The sequence below is a fragment of the Girardinichthys multiradiatus genome, chromosome 3 (genome assembly GCF_021462225.1).
Source record: "Girardinichthys multiradiatus isolate DD_20200921_A chromosome 3, DD_fGirMul_XY1, whole genome shotgun sequence".
Taxonomy (NCBI): domain Eukaryota; kingdom Metazoa; phylum Chordata; class Actinopteri; order Cyprinodontiformes; family Goodeidae; genus Girardinichthys; species Girardinichthys multiradiatus.
In genome coordinates this window covers 44,950,656-44,977,874 of record NC_061796.1, presented here as the reverse complement: position 1 = coordinate 44,977,874, position 27,219 = coordinate 44,950,656, and the positions used below count along the sequence as shown (strand labels likewise).

Sequence of the window (27,219 nt, the reverse complement as noted above, 5' to 3'; positions counted from 1 at the left end):
TGAGTTTATATGAGTAAAATTTCACAGTTTTAAAGCTCTTTACTCAGTGCAGTCATGTTGGTTTTACCTGTAAAACAGCCATTAGGGGTAACTTATCTGAATTCACGTGGTTGTCGTTAGACAAAGGGTCGCAGATTAAAACTAGAACTAATCAAGTAAAAGCAACATGAAGGATCTCTTAAGAAGATGCACTTTGTAAAGATATATTGAGAGGGTTTTCATGGTACAATACAGATGCAACTCAGTAAATTGGGCAGTCACTGAAATGTTAATTTATTTTATTAGTTCAGTTTAAAAAAGTGAAACTCATGTTATTTGGATTCATTTCACACGAAAGAGACACATTTACAGCATTTTCAGACAAATGGGCCCCCAAAATTCAGTTTTATAGAAGAAACAAACAATACATAAGACCAATAAAACAATTTTCAGTACAGAAATACGAGCCTATTGAAAAGCAGGCCCACAAATCTTTAATGTGCATGAATTGTTGCACTAATGCAAAGTAGAATACAGGGGATCAGTCTGTGATTCCGTTGACGTTTTCAGCAAGCTCAGCTCTTCTCTCTCATCTTCCCCTGGACAATACTTTACTTCATTAGGTATACCTGTTAAATTGCTTGTCTTGTTAACACAAATAGCAAACCAGCCAATCACATGGCAGCAATGGATTTAGGCATCTATACATGGTGAAGATGACATACGGGTTGAAACTGAGCATCTGATTCAGAAAATAGGGGGAGACTTTAAACATAGCATGGTTACTGTTGCAAAACGGGCTGGTCTGACTATTTCAGAATCTGTGGATCATCTGGGATTCTCATGCACAACTATCTCTCAGTTTCACATAGAATGGTTGGACAAGGAGAAAACCATTGTGTGAACTTGTTGAAAAGCCTTGTAAATGTCAGAGGTCAGAGGAGAGTGGGCAGACTTGTTTGAGTTAGAAAGTAGACAGTAGCACAAATAATCACTTGTTACGACAAAGGTTTCTGAAATAAACTACCACCTCTGGACTAACAACATGTCAAACCTTGAGAAAGATGGACTACAGCAGCAGAAGACCAGGTGCCTCTCCTGTCAGCTATAAACAGGGAACTGAGGTTACAATCCACATAGGTTTATCAACATTTTCATTACAAAGTGGAAAACCTTTCCTGGTTTGAGTCCCGATTTCAGCTGTGGCATAGGGTCAGACAGCATGGATTCACCTACCTTCTTGTATCCATGGTTCAGGTGGTGGTGTATTGGTGTGGGAAGGATTTCTTGGCATAGTTTAGGTCAATTAGTACCAACTGACCATGATATAAATGCTACAGTCTATCTGAGTGCTGTTGCTGTCTGTGTCCATCATTTTATGACCATAATGTGCCCATCTTTTGCTTTCAGCCGGATAGTTCACCATGCCACAAAGTTTAAATAATTTAAAATTGGTTTCTTGAAAAATGGTAGTGAGGGGCCTCCGTAGTCATCAGACCTCAGTCTAAGAGTACCTTAAGGATGCGGTGGAACAGGAGATTCACTTCATGGAGGTGCAGATTTTGTGTAATACCCTTATGTCAATATGGACCAAAAACACTGCAGGATGTTTCAGACACTGTTCTGAAGGCAGAATGGGTCTGACCTGGTACTAGCAAGGACAAATAAAGACATAAAGAACATGGATCACACACTCATCATTACGGCCTTGATTAAGTTTTAAAGTTTAAAGAATTATCCGGTTAATAAATTTTGGCTTGAACGACAATCCTTAATTTTTTTTAATGAATGTTTCTGATAAAGTTCAGATTGCTTTAAGCCTTGTTTTAGTGACAAAAATGCGTGTTTAGAGTGTACGTGGCGTGCGCGCCGGCAGTGCGTAAAGCGCGTCCGCGCCGCGTCTCGCAGCTGCTCCAACTCCCAGGCTGAGCGGCGCACTGTCTGCGGTTACGGTGCAGCGTTGTGTGCGGCTAAAGCCGCCACTATGAACCGCCCAGAGAGACGGATCTGTTGCCAAAGCGCTAAACACTGAAAGCATCGAAGAACTGCGACGTCAGGGGGAGTAGTTGCGGCAGGAGGAAGAGGAGGAGGGGGACAGAGTTTGCTGCCACACTAAAGTGCGCTATCAGCTGCTGAAGGCTGGACAGACGCGAGGTGTGGGGGACGCTGATAGAGGGGGAGACTCGGTGGGAGGCGGAGAGGCGAGTTGAGGCGGGGGACGGAGACTCCCTCTTCGTTGTTGGCGGTGACCGTGGTACAGATGGGCGCGACTTCCTCCAGCTGAGCCGCTGTTATCGATCCGGCCAGCGGTCCTCAGATGCTGCTTCTGATCGGCTGACAGTTGGATAAGTCGCGTCCTGCGAATGACACCCACCTCTCAGTGAGTTGATCTACAGCCTTACTCTGTGTTTCTGTTCTTTCCTGTTTTCTACTGACCATTGTCATCATGAGTCACAGTAGGAAGCAGTTTGTTCTCTGCTGTGCATTTTAATGGGAGTGCCAGCACGCTGAAACTTTTACAACCCTCATAGTTTCAAGCTTTATTCTTCTATCTGAATGATTCAGATTAAACATATCTGCATCATGCGGCTGCAGCTGCTGGGCAAGGAAATGTGCATTACAGGGTGTGACTTTATTGTGGCCTAGTTACAGCTTTATGTGTGTGTGTATGTTTATACCTCAGTCATATGTGGGCTATTTGCTTTGGTCAAAGCCTCTGAATGGCAGCCTTTCAGACCTCTGTACAGCCGTTGGTCAGAGCACATGCTGCACTGTTGAAGCCTTGTTTCCCCTCCAGCCTGCCTGTGTTTCCCCCTTTCATGCAGACTGCAAATTTGCTCTGTTGAGAGAAGGAGCAGGATCTTAAATCTTGCAGCAGTCCGGGATGATGTAAGAGAAAGTGTTGCAGAAAGGCGGCTGCATGAGTTGAAGAAAGTTGGGTCTGCTTTTTGGAGGTGTTTAGCTACTGTTTTCTCCTTATCCAGAGCTTTAAGGTCAGAAGGTCACCCAGGGTGAGGCAGAGGCATTCTGTGAAATAATGCTTACAGCATGCACACAGAAACTATTCTGCAAGTCTTCCTCAAGAACAAAATCAATGTAAACAGCTTGACAGCATGCAGAAATGCTTCAGGTTAAAATTACTGTATAGCAGCATGCATCTGACATTTCCATGCAGTACAGAACATATCAACTAGGACATCTCTATCCCTCCCACACCTCTCTTCCTCAAACAGTGTTTACTCGATGTCTATCTTCACGTCAAATACCTGCGAGAGGAAAGGGAAATGGAAGCAAAGTCTGCTATGCAAATCCAGACCTGCTTTCCGGGACAGCGACTGTGTTAAACAAATGAGCCAGGGCCTACTGGGCCTATAAATGTCTTTATAAGTTACTGGGACCTTTCAGCACAGGCTTTGTTCCAGAGATGAACTTGGTTTTATAAATCTATTTTGTAATTTATTTGTTGTGTGTTGTTAACAAAACTCAAATACAGCTTCTTGTGCCTGATTAATACAGATTTAAGTGCAAAGCTGAATCTGATCCCTAACAAAACTTTTGTTTTTTGGAAAAGAAAAAGACGATATGTAATACACTCATAATTTTTGACAGAGGAACCGAGAAATTCAAGATTTTATTTTGCTGTATTTTGCTAATTTTAGAAATAGTTCAATATTTTGGTCTATTTAAGTCATAAGGCCATAATTTATATGCATTACTTTTTCAAAACAAGGCAAAATCAGCAAGGGAAATGGGGATACTAAACGTATATAGTACCTTTCCAGTCATACTGACCATTCAGAGCGCTTTATACCAGAGCCACATTTATGCAGATGCACTCACTAACACACATTCATACACAGAGCAATAAGCAATTTGAGGTTACTGCCTTGACCAGGGGCATGTCAACATGTGACAGGAGAAAGTTGGAATTGAACCTACAACATAGGGAATACAAGACAACTACACCTCTCACTGAGCTACTGATCTAGCAGTGGGTCACGGGGGGAGCTGGTGCCTATCCCCAGCAGTCTATGGGCAAAAGGCAGGGTACACCCTGGACAGGTCGCCAGTCCATCACAGGGCAACACACAAACAACCATGCACACACTCATTCATACACCTAAGGGCAATTTAGATTGACCAATTAACCTAACAGGCATGTCTTTGGACTGTGGGAGGAAGCCAGAGTACCTGGTGAGAACCCACGCATGCACGTGGAGAACATGCAAACTCCATGCAGAAAGACCCTGGCCGGGAATCTAACCCAGGACCTTCTTGCTGCAAGGCAACAGTGCTACTAACTGCGCCACCGTGCAGCCCTGATTAAGGTTTTAGTTTAAATCCTTAACAAATGCATCCACAAGAGATGCTGTACTACAACCTGTCTGCTGTCTACTTGGCCTTAGCAAGGACATTAACCCAATTTAATAAGGCTTTTACAAGCTGGTCCTGCAACACCTTCTAAATATCTTGGTTTAAGCTGAGTAAAGGTAAAAGTAGCATGGGTTGATTAAAGTGAAATTGCTGCTGTTACACCTCCTAGTCAACAGGGGAGGTAGTCACAGGTCTTGTGCACACTGTTTTTAGAAATGTTATGCTGTAGCTGCAGAAATACATAAAAAAAAACACAGAAGAAAATGTAGAAAAAAAGAAGCTTGAATGGTAGGCAGTTGCTTTACAGTTGCAGTGTTTTCAAATATTGCAGCTTGGTTGTCTACATGAAGATAGATGAATGATGGCGTATTAGTATTTTTTTCATTTCCAATAAATATGATTTCAGTTCTTCTAAAATGCAGTTTTAATATATGTAGGGATGCAATAGTAAAAAACCTATGCATTCACATAAAACTGCACCTGTGTACCTGGGCCCCTAGGAGCCAAGTTGCAGAGTAGGTGTGAAGACTGTTCAAAAAATAACCATCTGAGCTGCTGTTAGTTGTTGGCTGCACAATTAAAGATGGAGTTTATATATCTCTGAAGGGCATTCAAAATTCTGGATTATTTTTATGTTTATTATTATGAAGCTAGTCTGGGGTTTTTACATAGTGTTGGAAAATTGCTGATCCAGACTTGAAAAAGACATTTTTCTGACAAATGTCACACTTTGCTTTACTGTTATTGTCACTCATTTCAAACTACGTGTGGCACGCTGTCCCGCTTAGAACACTTTGTATTAGGCATGCACATGAAGGCAGTGTGGACCACTCAGAAAATGCTACTTGGTATTTGCATGTCAAATAAGCTCAGCACATGACCCTGCTGCACTCCCCCTCTTTTGTTTGTCCTCCATTTAAACACAGAGTTGTAAAGGAAGAGCCTGTGTGCGCTTCTCTGTGACTCACAACAAAGAGAAAAATTGTACTTGAGCGACAAATCTTTGTCCACAATGCAGCTTTTAATATGTAAGCACTTATTATTGTCGGAAGCAGCCAGGATTTTTAGTTGACATGAGGAAAGGCTTGTCTTAATGGTCTTATTGCCAAAAGGCTTTGAGAAAGTCATTTTAATAGCAGAGTTTAGCTATAAATACATTTTAGGTGTTTATCATCTGAGTAACAAGTTGAGATGGTTCCCTTAGTGCCTGGCTAAGAGACCATTTAACATTTCTTCTCTCTTTCTTCCTGTCTGTGGCAGCTGGCACCATGCTCCACCGTAACCTGCGAACAGGTGGATATGACCTGCCAGGGGTGGAGTCAAGCAATGTGCCTCTCATTGGCTACCGGCCCTTATCACCTGATGGTGGAACCCCAAGCAGCCAGTCAGGGATGAGTGAAAATTTGGAAAATTCACAGGTAATTTTGTTTTTCTTCACATACAGCATGCAGCAGAACTTTGTGAAGGGAAGTTGTTGCCTGCATCGCAGCTCAGTTCTGCGAACACATGCAAGTGTTTTTGCACCACAAATGCAACCTCCAAAATCATCTGCTTTTTGAGGTTGACACAATAAATGGGTTACAATTACATGGGCTCATTTCATTTGTCATGGCCCCCCTGTTCATCACAGCTAGCAGCATTTAGAGCAGTGTGAGATGAAACCATATGAGCTGCTTTCAACTTTCTGTTTGTTGAATAAACATCAGATGCGGTAGTCTGATTCGCAGAAAACACAGAGGTAATAAAACCAGTGGGACGGGACATACATCAAGGCACTGTATATATATATATATATATATATATATATATATAATATGCTGCTTTTCTGTCATTGTTCTACAGACAATTCATAAATTCAGTCAGTTCAATAGATAGTAGATACGCAAACATGTAAAGTAATACATTTCCAAACAAAGTTTAGTAATTTAATATGTTTTAAAAGTGCACAATATCTGCATGCTGATTTTGAGAAATCTTGCAGCTGGATACCTAAATATAATTGACTTTCTTGCAACTGCGTGAAGTTAATAAATAATTTTTTTCATGCAATAAGGCAGGTTTTCACCCATTGTTCTCCGTTGATGCTCTCTGTAAGTCTGTTTCATAATCTATCAAGATTCAACCCTAATGATGAATCCTACCTTTAAAAAGAGTGACCTCTTTTACACGTTTAAAGAATCTGGAGATTTCTCTCGATTAGAATTGATTTAAAAACAACGCTAAAATTGACACTTAACTAAAGTGAGAAGAATCAATGAGAGCAAAAAATCAATGGAATTAAGAATTAAATTTATTACAAATCAAACTAATATTTGGCTAACATATATAAAGGCTAACAAACGAAGACAAACAAGTGGCAGTTTCATTATATATAAAGCAATATTCAACAAATTATTATGTTATTGAAAAGTTCATTTATTTCAGTAACTCAGTTGACAAAGTAAAACACATTATATAGATTAATTACACACAGCCTGATATTTTCAAGCCTTTATTTCTGTTAATGATAATTTTCTGCTTCCTGCCAATGAAATCACAACATTCAAGATTAGAATATTACATCAGAACAATAAAAAACATTTTTAATACAGAAATGTGGGCTTTATGAACAGTACGTTTAATACCGGCAGAAAGGTTTTATTTTCAAAAGATTCTTTTTATCCAACAAACAAACCTGATCAGAAGGCATTTGCTAATTTCCTTAAATGACTGAATATGACTTGTTTGCCTTTGTCTTGGTGTTTGGTTTTAGGTCAAAATTCACTCAGAACAGTTGACTCAGTTTAAGGTTTTGTCCATCTAACAGCAATTAGCAAGCAGGAAAAATGGTACCCATAATTCTGATCATAGTTTTTTGTTAGCATGTTGGCGCTAGCAGTTAGCTTGAAACAGGCTTAGAGTTGTTGGTTCATATTCTTGTGTCTGTCTCTTCTGTTGCTGGTCTGAAAAAAACAAACCGGCTTCTTTAGGACGCTAGTTACATAAAGAAATGGGATTTTTCTGTCACTGGACTGTATACAGTAACTTCTTTAAATCATATTTTGGAATTTATTGATATTTATTGATTCTTTCATTGAAACCAACAGTGGATAAATTCAATTCAAAGATACTTTATCTTTGAATTGAATACTTTAATATACTTGCAGTACATTAAAATACATTACAGTACTTTAAAATGGTAAAAGTAACAATCCTGATAGTTTTCAAATGGTTTTTGTGACTTCCTTAATTGGAAATGTCACAATAACTCAAAATTCCTACCAGGATGAGACATTTTTCACAATAACAACAAAATGATACAATAAACGCCTATCCCTAAATATTCTATTCAGTTTAAATAGTGAATTTAACAGTCCTGTGAGTCTACTGTAAAACTAAACAAAGGAACTAATCTTCAACACTCAGCTATTTTTATAGTTTATTTGCAGATGTTTTTAAAATAGTTGAAATAATTGCAAACAGTGAAGTACTTACCTTGTAAGTGTGTTGGCATTAATAGCTGGCTTAGATTTAATAGTTACCTTAGAGTTTTAAATTCTTGTGTCTTTGGTTTTTGACCAGAATCCCTGAAACACTAATTTAAGCAACTCATCTTCATCTCTTTGCCACAGTTTCGTGCTGATCAGCAAATGTTTGTGAAAAATAGACAATTTAGAGCCGTCTTCTAGTGCTTGATGATATTAACAGTTAGTGTCGACCTGCCTCAGAGCTGTTCATTATTAGCATTGTGTCGACTTCTTTGTTTTTGGTTTACCAGAATACTCTAACTAAACTAATTAGCTTCAACTGTTTTCTGTATTTAATGATTATTAGCAAATTTTTGTGAAGCATAATTCTGTGCAATTTACAAATGCCTATGTTTTCAGATTTGTTTCAGCACCGACAGTCACTGGAATTACTGTGTTGTTGATCAAGCAACTGAGTCCTCAAGCAGTTCAGAGTTTAGTAATTTCATATTTTGTAAAATGGGACTGAAGCTTGCAGCATCTGTGGAGGTTATGGGCTTCAGGTGCATCTATCAGGAGATTTCACCTCTGTTAATGTTTAGTGACTGGTTAGTGAGGCTTGTTTAGCTTGAACAGATGGTTTCTCCCTGAGCTTTACACATAGTCAGATGTTGTCTGACTTGTATTTTTAAATCTTTCATTAATAGCAAGAAGAGTGAAAAAACGTTCACCAAGACTCATTTCTTTACCACAAAGGAACTGTTTGTTGCTCGATGTTTACCTTCATTCTGAACCGTCAAGAAACTCCTTGGGTTTCTAGACTCGTTCAACTGATCACACTTCCTCTCGTGTCACTAATCCACTGCTGAACTGCAGTAAATAATGTATGCTGTGGTTTGGCCAGCTGAAGCAATGCTTGCCTGCTCTCACCACAAATGCTATCCAGTTTCCCAGTCTGTCTCCAAGGACATTCAGTGAAGTGGAATCCAATACAGTCCTTTTACTCATACTTTAATGAGGGAGACTTGGACATCTGTGCCATAACCTTCAGTGAATAGTGAGGCTTAGAGATTATAAAAGTTTTTTTTTGTTTGTTTTTTTGACCAAACAGCAACTACAACAAAATGTTTAAGCTCCAACAAATGATTGAGCAACTGAGAAAAGAAAATGTGCTTGTTACAGGATTAAACTACGCCGGTAGCAACAACTACAGTAAAACCAGATGTTTACACACAGTGTGTAAAAATGTAGTCCCTTTCTGACATTAAATTAAACTAAACATCTCATGTTGTAGGTTCGTTAGGAAAATTATTTCCATTTCCTAAATTCCAGAAAAATGAGAGATGATTTTTGAGGGATTTATATAACTTTAGTCAAATGTTTCTGTTTCTGAAATTCTGGTCCATTGATTCCAACAGAAGTTGTGTAACAGAGTCAGGTCTGTAGACCACCTTGCCTACACACCTATTTAGCTCCAACCCACCAATTTTTATGGGGCTAAGGTCAGGTTTTCTCAAACACATTGACCAATTTGTGCCTAAGCTTTCACTTCCCAGTTGATATTTTCTCCTGATGTACCAGCAGTCCCTCTATCAGCAAAATACCCACACAGGATGATGCTGAATTAATGGCTTTTTCTCTCTGAATGGCCTTTCAGCCCATGTCGTTGCAGGACCCGTTCCTCTGTGGATAATGATATTCTCCTACCAGCTTCATTCAGCATCTTTATAAGATGGGAACACAATTCCCCCTTAAACATTCATCTCTGGGAATCCATCTTCTTCCTAAATGGAATGATGGTTGAACATTCCCATGTGGGCTTGAGGTATCGCCTTAAAAAACATCCACATGTGTGCCTCCAGGTAACTCAAATGTCTAATAACCTGTCAGAAGCTTAAAATGTCGTGTGCTTTCCTAAATGGTTTGAAGGCATGGTGATCTTAGCACATGTAGACTTTGAAGAAATTAATAAAAATATCTACATCTGTCTCCCAGCTCTAAACGAAAGGTTCTTTGTCTTCTTATGTTTTGAAGTTGGAGTCTTTGAAATGGTTGTTCTGCTTGGATTTTGCTTATCTAACTCTAAACTATTTTAAAAATGTGTCTTTTGCAAATACAGTATAATCCAGCTAGGATGTGTTTGTTGGCAGATTCAGATTATTTGGAGGAAATGTTTTATTTTCTTACCTTGTAGAAGTAAACTTGTTCTAGTACAGTTTCGCAGGGTACAAATTGCTTTAGCCAGTTTTTAAAATATAATGCAAATATTAACGCAAATGATTGTGGGAAGCAATATTCACCTGTAATATGGATTTAAATTTACAGCCTTTAGGACATTGTCTTTTCATGGTGAGTTCGTGGCTGATAAAATACTTAGATTTTTGAATCCTGGATCTCCATGTATACTGCTGCTGATCATTCGGAATATTGTCAGATTTAGTTAAAGTATTATAATGAGATAATGTAACCATGATAGAGCCATATTTAGACTTTTTGCAATGAGAACATTACTAATATTTCTAAATGTAATCAGGACTGACGAATACGACTTGTTTGACTTGATTGTGCAAGAGTTTTCTTGAAAGGCGGTAGATATGAGGCACCACAGGAATGCACAGATGAAAGCATGAGAAGAGGAGCACAGAGAAAGATAGGAAGGAAGGGGTCGGGTTCGTGGAGCACTCCAAAAACAATGGTTATCTTTAAATAAAGCTTCAGAAGAAGCATTTGACCCCCCTGTTTGGACGAATGATTTGTGCACAACTGAAAAATGGGCGTACATTTTGGCAGTCACAGAAAGTCTGCTAATAGGCTTTTATTAATGGAAAAGGAATGGAACAGTTTTTTGGGGATTGTAGTCTCCTGGGATGGGGTGAAAGTTAGAAACAGGGGTTCTGCTTCCTGCATGGATCCAAACCCGGTTCTATTTGATATCTGATCTTGTTTAGGAGAAGTTCGGGCAGCTTTAGTTTTTGATGGAAGGAGAGAGGAAGAAAATAGCTTCTCAACAGAGCAGCATGTCCTGCTTCCTGTGTTTGTTTCCACTTATTATGTGCTTCCTGTATGTAACCTGGGGAACTCTGGAACTTTAAGAATAAAGAAGGCTTTAGACTCCAAAAGTAGATTGGATCTGACAAATAATACAAACATGGCACTGAGTAGGAAAAGCAGGTTTAAGGTTAAAAAGACTACAATAAATCCAAGAGATAAAAAGCTGCAAACTACTTTTAAAACACGTGATTCTCAGCAGCAACCTGTGTTCATAAGCTTCAACACAGAAAAAGGGCTGCTCTATCTGACCTAGATTTAGTCAGGCTTAAGAGGACTGGTGTTCTACTGAAAAGTGTTCCCTTTCTCAAAAGCATCTATAGGAAACTATGCAAAGGCTAGTTTCCTTTGTGACAAAAGCAAACAGGATCAGTCTGCCAGTGATGACTTTACTTTATCTAGGGCTGCACAGTGGCACAGTTGTTCACACTGCTGCCTTGCACAAGAAAGTCTTGGGTTTGAATCCTAGCCTGGGGTCTTTTCTGTATGCAGTTTGCATATTTACCCCGTCATGCATGGTTTCTCTCTGGGTGGTGCAAATTCCTCCCAAAGGCCAAAAAACAGGTGAGGTCGGTCAATTGGTCTCTCTAAAGAGCCCTTAGGAGTGAGTGTGCATGTGTTGCCCTGTGATGGACTGGTGACCTGTCCAGGTGGTATCATGATGCTTCTGTGGTATGTATCATATTTAAGCTCTGAACATTTTCTCTTTTATTTACAGGCTCAGTGTTATAAAACAGGGATCCCATAAGCTCATCTATTTTCTTTGTCCCTCTTTAATGACACGCTTAAACAAACACAGCTTCGTTCCTGGTACATGTGAACGGTTTTTATAGCTCATTACAAGACTTACTGCTCAAAAACAATGTTAGCAGGAGCTTTGCTAAATGTTGCGCTGCATTAAAGCGGATATATGGCCAAACTGGTTTATCTACATGGGAAGGTCATTCGTAAGGGAAACGGAGCAGGAGAGAGGAGGGGAGACTGAAAGAGGGGTCATTGTTCTGGAAAAGGCTTCAGGGCTTTGTCTCTTAGTGCGTTTGTCTGTGTGTGTGTGTGTGTGTGTGTGTGTGTGTGTGTGTGTGTATGTCCACTGATGAAGGCCTTTGATTATGTAAATTCTGTCCTTTTTATGTTGACGCATTATGTGTGTGTGGAAGAAAAGTCATTAACTTTAACTGCTTTATCAATGGCTTCATGTTCTTATCGGTGTTGTGGGATGTGTGTGTTTGTGTCTGTGTGAGTGTGTGTAATGGGTGTGTCCATATGATGCTGCCTTCCGGGGGCCGGACTTGGATCTTGCTTCAGGTGTGTAACAAAGCTTCAAGTTGTGTAGAGAGACAGTCTTTACAAGGATAAGCTTATAGAAATCGCTTCGTATTCAGAGGAGTTCTGGAAAAGAGGGAAGCGCAGATGAAAAGGGAAGGAGAAAATGGGAAAAATGTTTACGGTTTTATCCTGAAGATTTCCAGGAAACTTAAGGATTCTTACCTGTCTGTACTTGCCCAGGAAGAGGTAACTGACAGTTTCTTTCTTTTACTCTCCGTGTGTATATTAGTTCATGGGGAAGCAAGAAATGTTGTCAGATTTGCCCAGAATGGGTAGAGAAAGAACTGAAAGGTCGATAACAGGTTTGGCTTTCCTTTTGAATGTAAGGAGCTTCCATTTGGAGTGCTGACTTTCAGACAATGCAAGTCCAGGTAGTGTGAAGGAGGCCAACAGAGGCTAAATGAGTTTATTATGAATAATAACACCATAAACCTGATCTGTGTCAAACCATATGGCTCCTCTCCTGCTTTGAACATGTAAACTAAGCTCGCTCTGGGACCTTGAACTTGTTTTTTCAAGAGTTTACTTGAGTTGGATCTTTAGAATTTTTTTGTGCAATAAGAACAGCCTTCGTCAAGGATTAGAAAATGTTGGGATTTTAATGTTTTTCTCTACAGAATGTGTCTCCAAGGTATCACTGTTGTGTTATGGAGATCAAAACAGTTGACTTACGATGACTCAGTTAGAGCCGTCCCTCCAACGTGGTCTGAAGATTGCACCTTAGAAAACGTGGCACAGCATTCGACTCTTGCACGATGAGAATGCTCAGTAATATTGCTTGATGTGAGAGTTATATGGTGTAAGCTAAGTGCAAACAGCAAAGCAGAAAGAGCATGAACCAACAATCATTTTAACATAGCTTTTAAGGTCTTTTGTTCTGAAAATCAAAAGAAATATAAATGATAAAATTTTTCTAATGCATAAGAAGATCTCATTGTTCACAATATGTGCACCAAAACAAACCTTAACACATAAACTCTCTTAATTTGATGAAGAAATGTGAAATTATTGTAGTACCTCACAAAATCTGCTGCTGCTTCTGGTAAAAGATATAAAAGGAAAAGTACTTTTTGTGAAATATTCTCTTGTACACGAGGGTTGTAGCATAAACAGTTAAAAAGAATAAGTATTTTTTTACCTGCAACGTAGCTTCTAACTCTGGCTGTCAGGTGAATGTTATACAGTACTGCTCTTGCAGCCTGTTTGGTCATAGGTCATCTGCCTCTAATTCCTCCGTCTGTTTTGGCAGTATTCAAATGTCCCTGAAGATCAGCTGCATGTATCACGCTTCTTTTCTCTGTAAGAGAGCTGTGACTCATTAGCTCTGTGCAACCTGAGTTAGCCTGAAGGATCCTGCAACCCAAGAGTGTATGTGTAAGTGTGATAAGACTGAACGCCAATGCTGCAGATGCAACTTTCTGTGTATTCATCATACTGGACTGAAGTTGATTAGAAAGGCTGTCAGTAAGTTGTGGCATGTGAGTCATTATTTGTTTTTGGGGTGGATATTTTTAGGTGTTTAGATGGTTGGTTTGCTGCAACAAGAATTATGAGAAATATTATGTGGGTGCATCTTAAGTGTTGGGCACATTTGTTGACATAGATCGGACAGATAAGTTGTTTATTTTTCTTAATGGCAAACTGCTGTCCGGCCCAGAAACAGGGTTCTGGAAGAATTCCAGTGTTTTGCTTTTTTTTCTTTGTGGGATTGCAAAATACTCTTAAACTCAGCTGTATTTGCAGCCTAGTGGGTCTGAACAAGGAACAGGTCAATGTTATATTTTCATAAAATGAAAATGAACCTTGGGTAAAACTTGAGTATCACACTATGAACTCAAAAGCATGATTTGATTGCAATTATTTTTAGCAGAAAATAAATATTCTTAGTGTTGCTAAAACAATACAGCATATACATTTTTTGTTATATTTATTTACATATTTATTTATTGTCATAAACTTAGAATAAACTCCTTATAAATGTATTTTCTTATACCTTTCTGCCTAGCTGTTTTTATACAGTAATGCAGGTAAAACTGCTTGATATAAAGTGAATTATTAGTCAGGCTCCCTGCTTAGGCAGAGCCTGCAGTCAGCCACTCAACAGACATGCTGGTCGTAGTGTCACGGTGAGGTTTGAGGGTGGACCGAAGCGTAGACAAGAGTTTGTTAGCAGCATTCTTGTAAACGGTCTTCAGCTTTATTCAAAGGATAAAACGAAGGGAACATAACGAACATCACGGGAACATCACTCAGCAGGTACAAGCTTCAGACATATCAAACTTACTTGAGTTGTACTGCAGGTACGTAGCAATCACTGAACTAAATCAGTTAATGTGATCAGAGGAACCAAAACCAACTAATATACAGAGCGAGAACAAAGGCAGGTAATCAAGGAACCAAGAACAGGTGTGACAAGGAGGCAGGAAGGCAGAGGGAGCAAGTGAAACTAATACATAGATTAAAACATGGCGAAGGGACTAATAAACAATACCAAAACGAAGCTATAAACAAATAACCAAATGAAGCATGAGAGTTAAGAAAAATCATGAACAGAGAAACTAGAGGGAACATAAGAAACACCATAACCTAAGAACGAACAAGGAACCCATTAAGCAAACCAGATTACATAGTAACAAAACCTAAAACCACACTGACTGAACTGACAGGAAAAAGGCAGAGAACATGGGAACTAGAATAATTATAAACAAAATGTCAACACTACTAAACTAACCTCTCAGGAGGGACTGGAGAAATAGGATAAACTAGAGAACCAGACTGGGAGGACTAGGAAACAAAGACCGAATACAAAATAACTGAAGAGGAGTAACAGAAAAAGGAATTAATAAGCAGAAGAGTGCAAGGGGGGAGAATAAATACCTAACCATGAATAAAACACAGAGATACTAGATGGGAAACTAAAACTAAAGAACCCAAGGAAAAGCACAATAATAATCATAATAACAATAGCAACAATGACAACAAAGAGAAAACCGTACTAAGTCATGAGAAAAACATTAATTAAAGGAGCTATGAACGAGGAGGGAGAAACACAACCTAACACCCAAAATAACTGAGGAAAAAACAAAACACAAAACCAACACAGAGTCCAAAAAGGGACACACCCTGACTTGTAGTTTTAAAATGGGGTAACCTTTTTAAAAGGTGACTGTCCTTTAGTTCCCACACCATTTTCCACAACCAGAAACATTTCCAGTGAGCCAAATTCTACTTTCTTGTAGTCAAGAGAAAAGTGTAGGAGCCCTCTTTCAGCCAGCTGACTGACAGTGCACAGCAACATGTGAAGGCAGCATTACTGCATTACTTCATACTTCAAACAGCCAAAGAAAACTCCAGTAACTTCAGCACTTTCTTTGGGATCTTAAATAAAAAAAGGACTTTTTAAGTCCTGGACTTGAGGACTTGAGTTTTTAAAACCTTAGTATACCTTTATCTCCCATGTCCGTCTGCCTTTTGTTTTATTTTTGTTTTATTTTCCAGACGTTTCCATTCAAACACCCTCAATTATGAAACCCCATGATGTGTACAACACGATGACATGAACAATTTTACAGTTGTGTAATCATGTGTCTTCTACACAGGCGGAGTCCTCACCAATGAAGACGACCTGGTACTGTCCTCTGGATTTGGTAATAATGACCGGATTTCATACTGTAACATGCACTGTGGGTTCTGTGAATTAGTAGGGCAGCAGAATGGGGTAACTGTGTCAGGGACTTTCCCTCAGGCTTAAACAGGATCCATGAAGCTACATGTGTGAAACGAGTTCAAAGATGCTTGCGTTGTCTTTATTACACATGGGGGGTGGGGTTGCAAAGGTGTTTGTCCAGAGGAGGGAATGTTTAGTTTGAAGCTAAAACTGGACATGTGCAAAAACAGGGAATCATCTCCCTTTTTATCTGAAAAATAGGACAGAATTTCTAAAAGCCTAAAGAGTTTTTGGTTCAGATCAATTTAAAGGTTCATAACAAAGTCTGGCTTCTAGGAAGCAATGTGTAAAAAATTAGAGCAGTTTAAAACTTTTGTGTAGAGCTGAATGAGCCGTCCTGCTCACAGTTTCCCTGCTTTACAGTCCACCGTGGTGGAGGAAGAGGAGGAAGGGATTATCTACACTGTTGTGGTCAAACAGCAGCATGTTGCCCCCAACAGTCCAGTGGTGAGTTACTCTATATTTGACACTGTTTCAGAAGACTCAGCAAGCATTTTCAGTGTCTTTCCCTCATTTCCTGTTGATTTCCAGCCAATTTCCCGTTCCCAGTGCGTAAAAGCAGGGACAGAAGAGAAGCTGGTGCTCCACCTCCTCCACTCATTTTCCCTGGGAGATTCCTCCTTCATCTCCATCTTCCTCTCCACCTATCGATCCTTCACCTCCACAGAGAAAGTGCTGGACATCCTCACTGACAGGTAGGAGAATTGTGTCATGTGTGAGCGTTAATTACGGGTTTTCAGGAAGATTTAAAAATTGAGTTTTGTTGTAGTTCCTGTTGCAACAATCTGCAACAACTGCAGATGCTGTTGGTTTCTAGTCTGGTCGGTGGTGCAGCCTAATTCAGCCTGAATCAGTCTGATCTTGCCTTGTGGGACCCTTATTGCACAGAGATAAGAAGCTGCTTACTCTGTGATAAACTAGAGAAAAAACACCTGGCCATAAATGCACACGTGTGTTCTCAGCACAGAGGAAAAGTAACACATATTTTTTTTGTTCTGTCGTGATTCCAAGAGGAATATGTCCTCAACTACCTCTTGTCACTCAATCGCTGCTTCCTTTTTCTAGTATTATCTTTACACCTTGATTCATACTTTTAGGCATTTCTCCAAGGAGCTAGAACATTTTCAGTTCTCACAGATTCCTCTCATGCAAACAGATTTTGAGTTCCAGCATGCCTTGCAACATCATCTGGCTTGCAAGTAAGACTGGTTTGCATGCAAATTCACTTAGATCCATTTCTTTTTGAAATGTATTTGGAATCTATAAAACCCTCTTAAAAATTAAGAGACACCTTGCATAGAATCCCTTTGCATTGTTTTAAAATTGTATCAGGCTGGTGTCTATCTGAGAAATGCAATAATTAAAATTTAAAAAATTTAAATTATGCTTTATAGCCTTTTCCTTAAGTAAATGAGGATTTTATCTATTTCACTTGTTTGGGTCTTTTTTATTGTGACACTAAAAAGAGCAACACATCTGCATCAAGGCCTCTCTTACTGGATTAACAACACTGAGCATTAACATTGAACCTGAACAAGGATGTTGTCTGCAGAGGATTGGAAAGGTCTTCTGGGCTGCATCAAGAGCGCAGTGAGATTTCCATTTTGCCTAATAGAGCAAAAGAGCCCCTAACTGTTTGGACCACAAAACTCCTATAGTGAGATAGCAGTGCTTTATAACCTTTATGGCATCATATCTGGGTAATGAGTGCTGTATGGATGAGGGTCGTTACAGCAGTGGCTGCCTGTCAGTGACGTGTGTGTGCATGGCCCTGCTCAGTTTTGTCATCAGAGAGTATTTTTAAAAAGATGGCAATGCTGAGCACATGCTAAAACCACAGCCTCATGATGCTCACACTGAGCTGGCTGCACTCCTAGTAGCATCTTGCCAGCTTTGTACAACAAGATAGGATCTGACCAACGGGCTAAAACAAACCATCCACACTCTCAGAGATCAGCATGAGCACCGTTCCCTCTGGAACTCAAACCAGAGGAGAAGGGCACACACCTCTAAACTGCACAAGCAGACAGGTTTCAGGAAGACTGAGGGAAGTTGTGCAATCCTTAGGCTGCAGGTCAAATATAAACTGTCACGTTGCTGTCAAAGAGAAGCTCTGGTGTTGTTTATAGTGTCTTAGGTGGAGGTACCGGAAAAAGTATCAACAGTGATTTAAAGAGTTTATATTATAATTTTACAACAGTAGCATTGGAATATTAAATAAAACAAAAAAAAAGGTTTCAGAGCCACAGTGTGATCGGCTCACAGTGAATTTGCCTGTTAAAATAACAGCCATTTTAGATAATTTGTGAATGATTTATTTTGCCCTCACAGAGCTGGAATGCTCCGTTGTATGCAGACCTTTGTACAGAAACCCCTTTCACTAGATAACTTGATAATACACAGATGATAAATAATGATGCTGTTTGCACCTCCACAGTTAGGCTGAGGTAAATGGTGAAAGTGCAGAAATCTCCCATATTTAACTAAAAATCCATATCGTGACGAATATGCTAGTGCAGATGTGATACCAGTGGTGGTGATGTAGTTCTGGGTTGATCAACAATGCAGAAGAAAGAAACCTCTGTGTGCAGCGTTCAGACTTAGTAAGGTCATGTTTGTCTTCCCATTGAAACTGGGACAGTCTTGATTCAGTGTGAATGGTGCCTAAATACCACCACATCACTGACCTCTTTTAAAGGTTATGTCATTCTTACATTACTTAGATGCATGTGTTTGCTGCTGAAGAATTTAATCTTTTATTTGTGGCTGCCTGAACTTTCTCTTTCACAGATTAGAGCACCCGCCTGGGGAGCGCGAGAGAAGTATGACGAGACCATCCTTTAACAAGTGAGTTTTTGAAAATACAGGTCCTTCTCAAAATATTAGCATATTGTGATAAAGTTAATTATTTTCCATAATGTCATGATGAAAATTTAACATTCATATATTTTAGATTCATTGCACACTAACTGAAATATTTCAGGTCTTTTATTGTCTTAATACGGATGATTTTGGCATACAGCTCATGAAAACCCAAAATTCATATCTCACAAAATTAGCATATTTCATCCGACCAATAAAAGAAAAGTGTTTTTAATACAAAAAACGTCAACCTTCAAATAATCATGTACAGTTATGCACTCAATACTTGGTCGGGAATCCTTTTGCAGAAATTACTGCTTCAATGCGGCGTGGCATGGAGGCAATCAGCCTGTGGCACTGCTGAGGTCTTATGGAGGCCCAGGATGCTTCGATAGCGGCCTTTAGCTCATCCAGAGTGTTGGGTCTTGAGTCTCTCAACGTTCTCTTCACAATATCCCACAGATTCTCTATGGGGTTCAGGTCAGGAGAGTTGGCAGGCCAATTGAGCACAGTGATACCATGGTCAGTAAACCATTTACCAGTGGTTTTGGCACTGTGAGCAGGTGCCAGGTCGTGCTGAAAAATGAAAACTTCATCTCCTTAAAGCTTTTCAGCAGATGGAAGCATGAAGTGCTCCAAAATCTCCTGATAGCTAGTTGCATTGACCCTGCCCTTGATAAAACACAATGGACCAACACCAGCAGCTGACACGGACACCCCAGACCATCACTGACTGTGGGTACTTGACACTGGACTTCTGGCATTTTGGCATTTCCTTCTCCCCAGTCTTCCTCCAGACTCTGGCACCTTGATTTCCGAATGACATGCAGAATTTGCTTTCATCCGAAAAAAAGTACTTTGGACCACTGAGCAACAGTCCAGTGCTGCTTCTCTGTAGCCCAGGTCAGGCGCTTCTGCCGCTGTTTCTGGTTCAAAAGTGGCTTGACCTGGGGAATGCGGCACCTGTAGCCCATTTCCTGCACACGCCTGTGCACGGTGGCTCTGGATGTTTCTACTCCAGACTCAGTCCACTGCTTCCGCTGGTCCCCCAAGGTCTGGAATCGGCCCTTCTCCACAATCTTCCTCAGGGTCCGGTCACCTCTTCTCGTTGTGCAGCGTTTTCTGCCACACTTTTTCCTTCCCACAGACTTCCCACTGAGGTGCCTTGATACAGCACTCTGGGAACAGCCTATTCGTTCAGAAATGTCTTTCTGTGTCTTACCCTCTTGCTTGAGGGTGTCAATAGTGGCCTTCTGGACAGCAGTCAGGTCGGCAGTCTTACCCATGATTGGGGTTTTGAGTGATGAACCAGGCTGGGAGTTTTAAAGGCCTCAGGAATCTTTTGCAGGTGTTTAGAGTTAACTCGTTGATTCAGATGATTAGGTTCATAGCTCATTTAGAGACCCTTTTAATGATATGCTAATTTTGTGAGATAGGAATTTTGGGTTTTCATGAGCTGTATGCCAAAATCATCCGTATTAAGACAATAAAAGACCTGAAATATTTCAGTTAGTGTGCAATGAATCTAAAATATATGAATGTTAAATTTTCATCATGACATCATGGAAAATAATGAACTTTATCACAATATGCTAATATTTTGAGAAGGACCTGTACATCTTCTGTCTCATAAATAGAAGCGAGAAGCTGTGCTTCTTCTGCAAACACTTCTGCTTCTTGCTTCTGTTGTTATTTTTATCAGGCTGTAGATTTTACTTTTACTTTGACAAATATGAAATATTTTGCTTAGTAATAAATCATAAAACTCCTTAATTAAATAACAAAAGGCAATGAAGTGAGTATGGATAACAATGTGTGAGGTTGGTGAGGTTGTTCCCTTCAAGGAAAAGCAACCCCTCTTGGACTTATTCAGGTTGCATCAGTCAGGATTCTTACTATTGGTCCTCCAGACAAATCATTTTCCAGCTGTCCCAAACCATCAGACTATAATTAATTTATTTGAGTAAATAGCTTTTAAAAAATGTTCCATCCTTGTACTTTTGCAGAATTTTAGTCCGTTCTTGATATTTTTCTTTGACGTTAATGTTTCCTTGCTTCTCTTCTTGTACGATAGTCTCCTCCTCCTTGTATTTGCAGATGTCCTCATCTGCTGCAAACCCTGCACTGGTGTAACATGAACCAAGTCAAGTCAAGTAAAACTTTATTATCCCCAAGGGGCAATTTGCAGTGCAGACAGCAATGAAAACATAAAAAGCAGCCACACACACACCAAAACAAAACAACAAAAATTAAGTCTGATAGCAGGCTAATAGCAGCGGGAATAAAGGACTTTTTCAGTCTGTTCGTCTTACAATATGGTATTTTGTATCTCCGTCCTGATGGTAAGAGCAAGAATTCTGCCACCGAGGATGGCTAGGATCAGGCAAAATGAACCTGGCGTTTTTGAAGGACCTAGAGTTATGCAGGTCACTCAAATCATTAAGAGATATCCCAGCAATTTTACTACAACCATGATAATACTTTGCAGACGATTCTTATTTTTGATGGCAAGCGACCTGTACCAACAAATAAAAGCAAAGGTAAGAACAGATTCAATAAAACAAGAATAAAATGTCTTCATAGAAACAGAGCTGACAATAAAACTACGCAGCTTACGATAAAAGTGCATACGCTGGTGTGCTTTCTTTATCACACAATCTACCTGTGACTCAAAACTCAGGTTTTCATCAATGAGTCCCAGGTGTTTATACTGTGGCACCAGCTCCACTATTCAGTGGAGAGATCAGTGTGGGGATTTTCACAAAGTCTATGTGCACATTTCTTTTGTTTTATTGACATTCATATTTAAAAAGGATTCTTCACACCAGTTTAAAAAGTCACTGACAACCAAGCCATGTTCAGAGATTTCTCTGCTAAGAAGTGACACAATGATGGAACCAGCCTTAGCTTCTAGGATGTCCTACTACAGCTGAACTTCTGACCTGAAATGTCTTGAAGATTCAGAAAACTGTTCTTGCTGCTGCAATATTTATAGCAGAATTTTCCTGCATGTGAGGCCAGTTCTGATGCCAAGCAGCTGCAGCGTTGATTCACGCCATTTTAAATCACATTACTACATAATTTATTAGTTAAATCAGTCTCATATATTTCACTATTAATTAAACCTTCTAATTATGAGTCTAAATTTTTTTTCTTTCCCATATTTCTTGGCACAATGACTTATTTCCAACCAGAGATAAGAACACGTCACCCAACAACTTAGAGAAAAATCACCTGAAACCACTGTTGAATCACATTGTTTATTTATTATTAAACAAACTAATCTACATTTTCTTTACTTACTGACAAGAAACAGAAGTAACAATACGTAATGAACATCTACTGATCAGAGTTTAAAAGGGTTTGGCTTGTTATGAAGTACTAATAAATGAACCTTGGGCTTTTTGTCATTTAACAAGTTCAGACTGGAAGAGCTGGAAGACCTTATCAGATTTTTCCTCAACTCTGCATGTGAACCTATCCTTGTTTTTTTCTGATCGTCTATCTAGTTTCTCAGAGGTCAGGGAGAATGGATTAGGAAATGAAAGCAATGCAACTCATTCAGTATGTTCTCTGACCTTTAATTTTACTGTGGTCAGTAATATAAACAATCTCACCTGGGTGGCAGAAACTTCAGCTCGCTGGGTGCTCCGTTTTCAAACCACCGTATCTCTGGAAGCTGGGAAATATTGGCACAATGTCCTTTGGGTCGGCCCTGGGGATCACTGCACAGAGGGCTAGCAACAGCTTGGTCTGTCTTAGCGCCCTGTTTATGTCTATTGTCCTGTGTTTTTTAGTGCTTCTGGTACAGTCATACCTCTTTCACCACACCTGATTATGATTCATTCCTTTTTACTAAATTATTGACTTTGCAGCCACAAGCTGGTCTAAAGCCCTTGAAAATGTGATTTTTGTATCAAATCAGTGTATTGTAGTGTGTCAACTTGTTTTCTGCTTTTAAAAGGTGATTTTTGCCTATAAGCAGATTTCAATGAAAGCTAATAGACCAGATGTCTAAGTCTAGCTTTCTTCTCCTTCTCTTTTTTCTTACTGTCCATGCAGAGCGGTGTGTACTGTGTTCAGCACGTGGCTGTCGGAATATCCTGAAGACTTTAAGAACCTTGGGGATCCTTCTCGGCTGTTGCGTCTGGCTCCTCTCGTACCTCAGGACTCCTCGTCTGCAGCTGACCTGCGAGCTCGCCTCCTCAGGATGGCCGAGGAGCTCAGCGAGAAAGCCCTGCTCCCTGACAACCACAGAGGTCTGTGTTTTAACTGGTACTGAAATGTAAAGAGATTTTCTTTCTGGTTTACATCAGAAATACAAAATATAAAGAAAAATAAGTAGCTACATAACTACATAAATAACTTAGAAATGGTCCTGAACTGAAAGAAAAAAAATTATTTGTGATATTTTATGCATTCAAGGTTCTGCTGTTAAAGCAGCTGATTATTTGTTTAGTCTTCCCTTTTGAGTTATAGAAGTTTTCTCAGTATCTGCAGGATTTTCCATCCTTTTTCCATTCTTTTCCATCATTTAATGGACCTACATTTTGAATGCTAATTTGTTTTCTGTTCCCTCCGGTAAAATTATTACAGGACTGGCCTCACATTTACTTCAGAAATGCAGTTAAACATTCATGTCAAACAGAAACAGCCAGAAGCTGCCTCCTCCGTAAAGATTTGTTACTTTTAGAAATGTTAATAAACATAACCCTTTACTCACAGAAAACATGACAAGCACAGCCTCAAATCCAGCTGGAGCTTTGGCTTGATTGCACAACAGACGTTTGGGAAACAGAACCTAATGAGTGTGATTGTTGGTGTCACTGAAGCTGCCTTAAGCTCTTCTCAGCATGTAGTTCAGGCTTCCTTTATATACTGGTCCAACTATTTGGCTCTGGCATTACCTTACTGGCACTGTAGCATATACAACTGGACCACCAGATAAGTCATGTTGCAACAGATCTTTTGGACATGCTGATGAACTCTGCGGCATAATCTGATAAATAAGGCTGGCTCTGTTCTGGGGACTCCTCTGGAACCTCTGGAGATCATTGTGGAAAGACGGATTCTTCATAAAATGAAGAACATTATGGAGAACCCTGAGCATCTTTTTCATAAGACTGTCCTACAACAACAGAGTGTCTTCAGTCAGAGGCTTCTTCAGATCTGCTGTAAAACGGAGCGCTACAGGAGATCCTTCCTGCCCACAGCCATCAGCATCTACAACGGCTCTTTGACTCTTTGAAGAAACCTTCATAATGAGCTACAACAACATTTAATTTCCCTTTGGGATTAATAAAGTATTTTTGAATTGAATTGAATAATCGCTACAACTCGGCTCACCATGCATACCATAAACATGAGCCACTGCTACAAAATTGACCCAACTGCATCTGGAGTACAGCAACAATGATCTAGTAGCAGCATACTTAATGCCATGCTGTGCTATGCAGGAGCTTCACTCACCACAGGGTGCTGGATGCTTGAAACTGAAAATAAAACTGAATATCTCACCACTTGGGGGAACTTATTAAGCAGTGGAATTTCATTCCCAGATAGACACTTTATCTTTTAAGTATAAAAACAACGAGAAAAACAGACAGTGATGCAATGGTAAAATAATGTACCCTGTCCTGACGCAGCAGAATACTGTGTATTTTACAGCCAATACACATGTACTATGTAGAACAGGAACACATAAAAGGTAACACGTATATTGGTTAGTGTTAGCTAGTTTATGGTAGCCTGTGTAGCCTGGTTGGTGGTAGCCCGTCTGCATAAGGTTGTTGATGTTCCAGGTGGAGCAGTAATTCTCTCATCTTCTTTCAGACATTTGTTTATTACAATAATGTTGGAGGGTATCCACAGTTTATGACAACATATGTTGTTGTTATGATTCTGGCACGTCTGCTCTACCCTGTCTCCCTGGCTGTAATCAGCAGATTAGATGCACCTGGTGGCTGCTGCAGTGCAGTGCAATCTGTGTAATGCCAAGCACCTGTGTCTTCCCTGATATATACTGACTCTGACAAGCAGACGGTGCCAGATTTTTGAAGCCATTGTGTGAGTAGATATCCAGCGTTCCTTCCTGTCTGATCATTGTTTTTGACCTTGCCTTGCCTTTTGGATTTATGCCTCTGCCTGCTCCCTGTCGGACTATTTGGATTTTGGTTGTCGACCTTATTTCCTGCATCTGGTTTATGCCTCTACCTGCTCCTTGCCTGACGCCTCTTGTTCCGATCGTTGACCCTGTTTCTGTCCTTGGATTATTGAGCCAGCCTAGCCCTCGGATTATTCAGCCTGGAGTCACTTCTTACCTGTGCTTTGGAGATCACCGCCTGCCGCCCACTGAGGTTTCCCCTCTGGGTTTCAAGTTCCACTCAAGACAAAAGCAGGTTAGTGACTTTTCTGATCCCTGCAAAATCTGGAGAGACTACAAGTCACTAATCCCTCTTTCTGCCTCAGTGATTCCTGGAAGCTTTGAGGAGTGTTACCTGTGTGACATTTTCCTGTGGCTGAATAAACCTTTTAAACTTTCAGTACTGTGTTTGGCTGAATCTTCGGTCCGCTTTTTTCTGAATCATAGCAGAAAAATCTGGCCAAAAATGGACCCATTGTCAGCACAACAGTGGCGTACCCACGTTCATGAGACCCTTTCCTGGTTGGGTTCCGGCATGGAGGAAATAATTTCCACATTACGTTCTGGCAATCTTGTCTTCGAGCCGCCACCGTCACAAAGAAACCACGCCCAAGTAACACGGACAACAGCAGAGGTAAGGGAGCCACGCCTCTCTCCGCCTGAGATGTTCAGGGGAGACTCAGACCAATGTCGAGCTTTTCTATCTCAGTGTGAAATTAATTTTGAGCTTCAGCCGTCATCCTTTCCCACTGAACGTTCCAAGGTGGCGTTTGTTATATCTCTGCTGGCAGGAAAGGCAAAACAGTGGGGAACTGCTGAATGGCATAACAGGTCTGCATCTTGTGATCTTTATGAAACTTTTTCCAAGGAACTCATTCGAGCTTTTGACCCGGTCATTCCAAGTCGTGAGGCCGCAAGAGGATTATTGTCCCTCAAACAGGGTGATCAACCTGTCTCGACCTATATAATTGACTTTCATTTGTTGGCTGCAGAGAGCCGTTGGAATGAGGCAGCACAAATGGATGCATTCATGAAAGGATTAAACGAAGACATCAAGGATGAGCTAGCGACCCGTGACTATCATTCTTCCCTGAAACAACTCGAGGATTTGGCTGCTCGCATTGATATTCGGCTGGCAGAGAGAAGGAAGGAGAAGCGCCATGAGAAGGGTCGCTCATCATTAACTCAGGTTTCTGCACACCGGTATGAGAGAAGGAGTCAGTCACCTCTCACTGAGGAAATGACAATTGTGAGCCCATGCAATTGGGCAGAACTAAGATTACCCCTGAGGAGAAAGATCGTCAGAGAAGATTCAAGCTCTGTTTTTATTGTGGAGAGAAGGGACATTTAGCACTCAGGTGTCCACTAAAAGGACAGGCTCAGCAGAGGAAGGGAGGTCTCTACTGAGCCGAAGTCAACTATCTGCCTCCTCCTTCTTGTTTCCTGCCCATTTTCAAACCTCTTCTTTGTCTCTCCAGGAGGCCGTGTTTATTGATTCAGGAGCAGATACTGCATTCATGGACGAAACATTTGCAAATAAGAACGGCATAAAACTTATTCCGTCAGCTGATACAAGAAACGTGCTAGCTTTGGATGGACACAGCATGAACAATTCACATCTCAGGACGGAGGAGATTACCTTAACAGTTGGAGGTAATCATCAAGAAAAAGTAACTTTCATGATCATTAATTCACCTGAACTTCCTGTAGTCCTAGGGGCCTCCTGGTTGCAGAAACACAACCCTCACATTGACTGGAAGAAAAAAGAAGTTCTGGGTTGGTCTGAGTCATGTTCCGCTGACTGTCTTTTGTCAGCTGCAACGGAGGTCAGTGTGGAGAATGAAGTTGAGGAGACCTATCCGGATTTATCCAAGGTACCACAAGAATACCATGATTTAAAGGAGGTTTTTAATAAAATCAAGGCCACAGCTCTGCCACCCCATAGACCTTATGATTGTGCTATTGATTTGCTTCCTGGCACATCACCCCCTAAAGGCAGAACCTATTTGTTGTCTGGTCCAGAGCATAGGCCATGAAGAGTTATGTTAATGAGGCATTAAAGGCAGGGCACATTCAACCCTCTTCCACTCCTGCAGGTGCTGGTTTCTTTTTGTTGGGAAGAAGGATGGTTCATTGAGACCATGCATTGATTATAGAGGCCTTAATGAGATAACAGTTAAAAATAGATACCCCTTACCACTCATGAACACAGCTTTTGATCAGATCCAGGGAGCCAAGATATTTTCTAAGCTGGATCTAAGGAATGCATATCATCTGGTCCGAATCAGAGAAGGAGATGAGTGGAAAACGGCTTT

The 27,219-nt window shown here is 40.3% G+C and overlaps 1 protein-coding gene across 3 annotated transcripts in view; it reads left to right on the top strand.

Moving 5' to 3' along the window:
* Positions 1 to 1,863: 1,863 nt before the first annotated feature.
* The window catches only part of rgl2 (ral guanine nucleotide dissociation stimulator-like 2), a 46,937-nt gene continuing 21,581 nt past the window's right edge, over positions 1,864 to 27,219 (top strand). Inside the window, exons 1-7 of one of the 3 annotated variants that reach the window (XM_047361019.1) lie at positions 1,864 to 2,359; positions 5,614 to 5,771; positions 15,773 to 15,820; positions 16,264 to 16,347; positions 16,450 to 16,595; positions 18,691 to 18,747; positions 22,825 to 23,021. In XM_047361019.1, the coding sequence (XP_047216975.1) occupies positions 5,622 to 5,771; positions 15,773 to 15,820; positions 16,264 to 16,347; positions 16,450 to 16,595; positions 18,691 to 18,747; positions 22,825 to 23,021 (682 nt within the window). In that variant the 5' untranslated portion in view covers positions 1,864 to 2,359; positions 5,614 to 5,621. Of the gene's footprint in view, positions 2,360 to 5,613; positions 5,772 to 12,207; positions 12,360 to 15,772; positions 15,821 to 16,263; positions 16,348 to 16,431; positions 16,596 to 18,690; positions 18,748 to 22,824; positions 23,022 to 27,219 lie in introns of those variants that run through there. The other 2 variants (XM_047361018.1, XM_047361020.1) reach the window with 2 other exon arrangements.